This window comes from Fusarium proliferatum (genome assembly GCF_900067095.1).
Source record: "Fusarium proliferatum ET1 genome assembly, contig: FPRO_scaffold008, whole genome shotgun sequence".
NCBI classification, from domain to species: domain Eukaryota; kingdom Fungi; phylum Ascomycota; class Sordariomycetes; order Hypocreales; family Nectriaceae; genus Fusarium; species Fusarium proliferatum.
In genome coordinates, this window is record NW_022194797.1 from 45,690 (window position 1) to 53,320 (window position 7,631).

Consider the following 7,631-nt stretch of genomic DNA (forward strand, 5'->3'; position numbering starts at 1 on the left):
AGCCAAAGGGGAGGAAGAGAAGGAGAAAATAGCCTTCACTCATTAGCCTCTGGCCCTGGTTGCATGAAGTTCGGTACAGTATGTACTGTACTTGACAGTGTATGAATTGTAATCCGAGGTATAGCTGCTCAGCCCTTCTAGTTAACTCCAGTTAAATTCGGGATCTGCTCTATATTTAGACACAGTTGGTTAATTAGGACAGTCCCTCATATCTGTGGGCTAAAAATAAGTTCTTTGCCACTATTTATAGATTAGCCGTCAGCCTGATGTATTCACATTTTGAACATAAAAAGGGCTTCTCTACATCGACAGTCCATCCCGAATTCATACTCTACCAAACCAATTTAGAACAAACCAAATATCACACTGAATTTGCAACATCCTTGACTTTCATCTCAATGGCCGCCATAGCAACTCAACCAGTTACTATTCCGGAAGCGGATCTTCCGAACCTGGATAGCATCTCTTTTTGTCAGGCTTCATTAAATGACAAGCTAAAAAAGATCTGCGATGACTTCATCGCAAGCCAAGATCCTGAATTATTCAATGACCTCAACACAACCAAAGCGGCAACGGCCCTGGGCCGAGCAGATGACGCAGCGCTCAAAGCCGCAGCGCAACAATTGGTAGACGAAATTTTGACTTTCGGGGAAACCTCGTATGATGATGTACTTGGCGTGAAGAATGATTCATCACCAGAGGAAGTTTTGAGAAGTTGGCGGCTACGGGGCTGCACCATCCGGCCATATCTGTCGCATGGCGAAGCCCCGTTGCAGCAAAGTGCGAGGAAGGCGTTCATTGGTATGTCATTCTGCTCCTTGTTGACAGAACCCATAAGCTTACTATAGACTCTGAAGCACTTATGTGTGCGGCCCGCAAGAAAAGCATCAGCGAGAGAAACATCTACGAAGTGGTTGAGTGGGAAGGGTTGGTAGATCTTAACGCCCTTCCTGATGATGACGGTACGCCACCTACAGAAGCGTCGGTAAAAGAACCACCACAGGAAATCAACAACGTCTATGAGAAAGCAACCGCCGATATGGTTGCTCTGAAGTTGAATCCTCAAGATGTAGAAGTACGGAAAAGGCTAAACACCCATAACCTTGCCATCATGGAACATAATAAGAAGATGGGCAAAATACGAAGGGATCTGTACCAATGGATTATCCCATTGGAGTTCTTCTCCCCTCAGTACATGGAAGCCGCCAAGAGGTATAAGAGTCTCGATGATAAGCCAGCCGACGAAGTTGTCGCAAAAGAAATTGATAAATTAAAGGAAGTCGTGGACACGAAGATTAGAAAAGACCATTTCAAGCAAAGCTGGAGCATCCCATCAGCCAGTGCCTACGTTGGCAGCAGCAAGGAGATCAAGAGAATCATGTCATGCGCCACTGCTCATGAGCGTCTTAGCATAAGCACAGACGCGGACGTAGCAACGAAGGTTACTGCATTCAGGAGTATTGTATCCAGAATGCATCCCGTCTTCGCATTCCGCCAAGATGCACATGAGGCACTAAATCGTATTATTCCCCCCTCCCCCTCTGAGAATGCACTTGACTAATGATAAATAGAGCTTTGCACAGCTGCTGAGGAGGTTGGAATCAGCGATATAGAGGTAAGCTTCGGGCGCGAATGGGATGGTGGCAGTTGGGAAGACACACGGCAAGACGAAGACGTCGTTCCTGAGCCACCAAGCGCCATTAAAAAGCTCTATTCAGATGCTAAAGAGTCCATGATAAGCCTTAGCGGAGACCCAGGTGATGGCGCTGTAATCAGCGTCGTGGAGGAGATAAACGAACAAATAAAGAAGCTTAGTAATGATGCATCTGGAAGCGGCCCAATATGGAACATAAATGTGGAATGGTGGTGTCAAACCTTTCGTGACATGGCAGAACAAGAAGCTATTCTGAGAAACGACATCGAAGACCGAGGTGCTAGAGAGAAGATTGAAAACTTGATTAAAAATATAGACACTTACTTGAAGAGGAGTCACTTACCATCAAATTGGTCATACGGGAGTGCGGAGAAAGTTATACGAAAAGTCCAGGGGGAGCTAGATGGTCAGAAAGAGATCCTGGAGGCTGTTGTTATGGATATGAAATCCATGTTTGACGACATCACGACCCTCCAACAAAGACTTAACGACCAATCACCGAATGAATCCCAGATGAGTGATGTCGTCAAGCTGGTCAGATCAAAATATTCAATGGTCGGTGAACTGAAGAAAAAGCTTGAGGATGCAAATGACAGGGTCCGGAACTCTCGAAGCGTCAACGAATTTGTGGAGGCTGTCCAAGCTTCTCAAAACGCGCTGAAGGAAGCCAGGCAAGCCGATCAAGAATGCGATGCAGCAAGAGAATTACTTGCGTCGCTACCGGATTCAAGCCAGAAGTCCGCATCTAATGCTGTTCAGTATCCTTGGGCAACAATGCCGTTATCTGGGGATAAAGTTGTGATTGGCTACAAAAGGTCAGGGAAAGGATATCAAGTTTGTGTTCAAGATAAAGTGAACGGCAGACTTGTCCGTGAATTAAAGGCTGGTGCGATTATCGGACGAGGAGTCGTTGACGATTACTGCGAGACACCCGGTTCTTGCAACATGCAAAAGTCATCTGCTCAGTTCGACAACGTGGACCTGAAGGCCAGAGACCTTGTGAAACTCCACTTCGTTGCCACACAACAACCCAAAGTACGCAACGCAGATCGACCTGACATAGCACCCGGATCGTATTGCTGTGTGGAACTTCGTGATAGAGGCATTTTCATGCTCACAATGACGAGATTTCGAAGAATGATGGGAAAGCACAAGGCGGATGAAGAAATGGAACAAGTTTGCAACGAGCAGAATACTCCGGTACCATGGGAACAGCAGCCGCTAACCACTTATGTCAAACCAACGGCAACTAAGAATACCCAGAATAAGCAACAGATAGTAGCCGGTGTTGCAGGAATAAGCCATGATACGACAAATCTCGAATCACGGATTTCTATTTTGGAGAACAAAGTCAATGACTTTCAGGCAGGATTGCCACAATTGCTTGAGAGTACAATCAAAAAGGCTATGTCTACGTTCCAGGCTACATTTGAAGCAGAACTAGCAAAGGCTTTGCAGGCTCATAGCCACCAATGAGGTAGACCTTTACCACGAATATAGCTATAATTATAAGTCGATATGGAAGTTATGGTACAAGGTATCCGGGTGGATTTAGAAGCTGTGCTGGTAACAGAAGGTGGTTAAAGACCTATGTATCGAAAGGTTTGGCCATCCCGAGCTTGGAAAGAACATGGATTGAGTTTGTTATCGAGATTATGTTGAGTTTGAATACTATATAAAACCTCATGTGCTGGAGTGTCCTAGAAGACGTAAAGCGACCAAGAACTTGTACAAACGTCCTGACGTACACGAGAGTGAGCGATATCAAGCGTCTGAAGAGGCTGAATAAACGTACGATGAGGACACTGGTAAGGGTCCCATCGAGAGTTGATACCTTTTTCATACATATTCCTTGTGATTTTCTGCTCCTCAGTCCAAGCTTCAACGGAAAATAACTTTATTGGTAACGTTTGAGGGACGTTCAGCACCCCATGGGGCGTTTTCAGGCTCATTCAGATTGGATGGAAGGGGGTTGAAAACGAACACAGAGAAGGCTATGCCAGCCGAGTTAGGGCGCACGAACTCTTGCTCCTAGCTGGCCTCCTGTCCTGCCTGCCCCGCATGTTACTCTAGTAGGTACAGAGCTCGATCAAGCCGAGCTTGCTTCCACGTAGGAAATAAGATCTCAGAAGCTTAGGGGCGTCCCATTGCAGGGGCGTGGGAAGTTATCTTGCTGCCAAATCGATTCCCGGTTTCAAGCGACATCAGGAGAGAGAATAGTGGGCCAGTTATCTGATACAGTCACAGCAAGGAACTAATGAAAGCTCGTCAGTCTAATGGCTTTTGCTATTCACGAGGAACATTGAGAAGAAACCACCCTCCTTAGCATGTGTAAGAAATTGACTCACGGCCGCATTGAACAGCCCCAAACAATAGACCTTAGGTCTTGTATTCAATTGTCCTGGCTAAGCTTGACAAGAAATCGAACATGATGGTTCTTTTCTTACCTCGTGGTGTACAAAGCCCCTGCTGATCTGGCAGGGCCATCCAATAGACCACCTATGCCCAAAATAGCACACAAAAACGGCAGGCTCTCGATGTCTCAAATGGTCCTCCATAGAACAAGGTTCATCAGTCATGTTTCCAGTTCTTTCTATAGAACATTCATGGCCTAAATTTGTGACTGCCTAAGCGCCTATGAAGTGATGCGCACAATATGGAGACTTACTCAATTTAGAAACGATTTTCCTAGGTGAGGGCCTAGACTCCCTTTCATGCAGCTCGTCTTCTTATGAGTAGCCTGTAGGTGCCACAATTGCGAAACGAGAGTTGACCTGGTAGATGCACAATCTGCAAACAAGGTACGTACAACTATAGAATTGATTGATACTAAATGTGTTTGCCTGCTACAGGTTCGTCTGGTGTCAAATTTCGACTCCCTCAGACTTCCACGTGAAGTGCTCTCATTTTGCGACTCATTCACACTCACTGTATCCATCCCCTCTCATCCAACATGGCTCCTGCCACACGAAAAAAAGTAGTCTCTTGTTCCACAGGGAGAGCGAATAGTACGGAAAGAGGCACGGTTGCTGATCGATTGGAGGCAGCCGGGATCAAACGGAAACGCGACCCCAGAGAATCAGATACTCGCCGTCCACAGAATCAACATGCGCCTGCCACCGACCCAAAAGATAGTGGCAGGCTTGCAACACAAGCCAGTCGAAACCGAACAACAACATATCATCAAGGAAACCGAGAGACCTTTTCTCGCTATTGGCCACCTCCATCAGACATCATCGATCTTACAAACGACGACGATGATGACGCTGTCGAAGGAAACTGTAAAAGAAGCAAGGAAACAATACAACACCGCAGAATCACTCCCAGTATCAAGCCAGAACTTCTGAACACAGGTGACACCGATATTATTGCCACTACCAGTATCAAGGACATAAGGCCCGTCTCTCACGATGAACCAGTGGGAGACAATGGAATCGAACAAGAAACTTCATCAATGGGGCCAGATATTCATTCAGCCTCCGTTGCGGCCGTAATAGGTGTCACTTGTGATCATCTACAGGCGAGCAACAAAAAGTCCGCGCCAGAACCCGGTCCAACAGCCATATTAGGGATACAGCAAGGCCCAGCCGAGACGAATACTCCTGAGCAATTGGTAGAAGGACTTCTCAAGAGCGATCTGGAAAAAGCCAAAATAAACGTCGAAAAGAGCAAAATGAGATTGAAATGGCTCGAAGAGGAGCTCGAGCGCGAAAAAAAGAATCTTACAGCAAACCAAACAGTTGTCCAATATTTCACAAATTTAATAAATGGCTCCAAGGCCGGAGCAGGATTCATCAAAGCCCCGAAGAAGAAATACACAAGGCATCACACCAAAACGGATAACAAAAGATATTCGTCAGTTGGGGAAATTGCGACTGGCCCGCCAGTATCTATACGGCAGCCGACTAGAACTCTATCTACGGCACCTACATCATTCATCACGTATAACACCCAGCAATCACTTGAGAATCCTCACCAAAGTACCACCGTTGACGAGGATATGCTTTCGGAAACGGGATCCACCACTTTACACTGCGGTACCCAGAATTATACGGTGAACCCAGGGATGCATAGCCGGAATATTGATGCAGCAGAGAGTGAAAGTCGGATGTCGAAAAATTACAAGACCAGGCAGCTTCTTCAAGGCAAGTGCTCGCTTCCTAAATACAGAATATCATGGGAAGAAATAAAACACAGTGAGTTATGCCTTATTCCTAGAGGTCCCTCGTTGACCAGATCAGATGAGATACATAAGTCCGTCGAAAGACAAATAAGAAGAATAACGGAAGGCTACGGAAAGTGCCAGTGTAATAAGAAGGGAACCAAGAATGGAACCGACGAGGGATGTACAGAGAATTGTACTAACAAAGAAAGCTCCATCCTGTGTGACGACAAAACATGCAGTATTGGCAGAGAAGAATGCCAGAATCGCTGGCTCGAAACCTGGGCCCACAAGGAAGGTGAACTCAGTCAACATCTTGAAATCAGGGAGAATCCAAGGTTTGGAAAGGAACTGATCTGGAATGGCCCTGTAGGGAAAGATCCGGAACGTCTGATTGCTGAATACAGAGGACAACTTATCTCGACCAACGAGCTTATGGCTCGAAGAGAGAAGCAAGATGGAGGTAGTATCATGGAGGTAAGGATATTCCTCGTTCTACGACACCTTCTAACATTCGAAAGGGACATTTTAACTTTGAGGTCAAGTCTCTGGGAGGACCTGAGCATCTGTGGCTGGATTCAACATACAAAGGCAGTATTGCGAGGTTCGCCAACCATAATTGCGACCCAAATTGCATTGTCATCCAGTTTCTGGACAGCAATGGCCCGAGGCTGTTCCTTCAAAGCGCCAGGCGTATCAATCCTGGAGACGCGATTACCATCAACTACGGCCTAGGGGTTCCTCCAGCATATTTTAGAGTCACGATTGGTCTAAAATCGCAAGATGTGCCAGTTTGTTATTGTGGCCGCGACGGATGTCAGTGGAAAATAACTTCTGCGGTACGTGACATGGAGATCTGGCTTAATAAGGTGCCAGGGGATTGGTCTAAAGACCGAAAGCCAGGGGAGCCTGTCCCTCGAACCATGAATCTATACCTCCCTGGCGCAAGACACGCCATTAACGTCTTTGAGGGTGACTGTGACCCTGACAACGAGGAGGAAATATTAAGGATTGCTTGCGGGAACGTGATCAGTCACCTTCAGGCATCGCTGGTCAAGATCATCGGGGGGAATGGCAGCTGAACTCATAGGTTGGGAAAGAGAGTGAAGCGTAAAAGGACTCAGTCATGTCTCTTTCAGATAGGAGCTTAGGTATGTTATCTTCTTTTGTCATAAACAATGCTCATTGTCTGTCTTCCTGCACAGTATAAATGATTGAATACTCGCATAGAAACGCTGCCTCCCGATATGATTTCTCAACATACTCCATTGAGGAACATAGCTTGTCGCAAGGTACCACTGAACTTCGGCGATAAATTTGTTTGTTTGTTTGTTCATTTCCGTGTTACGGTCTAAGCGCCCGCCAACCTTCAATTGGAGTAGGAAGCCGTGCTAGGCTAGTTATCGTTCCACAGGGGACACTATTCCGTTGATACTGGTTTTGCTGATGTTTTTAGGGTTTTTCCAAGTCATCTGCCGCGGCAGGAAGTGAAAAAGGGGCTGCGGTTCTGGCAGGCCGGCCAGGGCCGTAAGCCATACCATATCTTGGATCGCCTTGAAATCCGGCGCTTGATCGTTCTATCCTGCCACAATCTATATTCTCGAAGAGTTGTAGATACTCCATAAGTGATATCTGGTTTTCGTCCGAGTATGCCGCTGCTTGCGTGACGACTAGTGCAAGGTGTGCCAGTAGCATCAGATGGACTATGACCTTGTAATCAGTTGAAGCTATTTTCTGGATTAATGCCTCCTGGGGGTAACTAACCGCCTCATCTCGCCCCGTTTGGCCCGGCATGGACTGTGCGTCATGACTCAT

The 7,631-nt window shown here is 46.6% G+C and overlaps 3 protein-coding genes across 3 annotated transcripts; 2 read left to right on the forward strand and 1 right to left on the reverse strand.

Annotated features, from left to right (window-relative positions):
* Window positions 1–398: 398 nt before the first annotated feature.
* On the forward strand, window positions 399–3,130 carry FPRO_13674 (uncharacterized protein; the record flags this gene model as incomplete). Its single annotated transcript, XM_031218618.1, has 3 exons — window positions 399–801; window positions 858–1,520; window positions 1,572–3,130. The coding sequence occupies 3 exons, from the start codon at window positions 399–401 to the stop codon at window positions 3,128–3,130; spliced, it is 2,625 nt and encodes an 874-aa protein (XP_031084458.1).
* Window positions 3,131–4,607: 1,477 nt separating this feature from the next.
* Window positions 4,608–6,898, forward strand: FPRO_13675 (uncharacterized protein; the record flags this gene model as incomplete). The annotated part of the gene is made up of 3 exons (XM_031218619.1): window positions 4,608–5,850; window positions 5,896–6,293; window positions 6,338–6,898. 3 exons carry the CDS (start codon window positions 4,608–4,610, stop codon window positions 6,896–6,898), a joined length of 2,202 nt encoding a protein of 733 aa, XP_031084459.1.
* Window positions 6,899–7,268: 370 nt separating this feature from the next.
* FPRO_13676 (uncharacterized protein) lies at window positions 7,269–7,631 on the reverse strand (the record flags this gene model as incomplete). Its single annotated transcript, XM_031218620.1, has 1 exon — window positions 7,269–7,631. The coding sequence occupies one exon, from the start codon at window positions 7,629–7,631 to the stop codon at window positions 7,269–7,271; it is 363 nt and encodes a 120-aa protein (XP_031084460.1).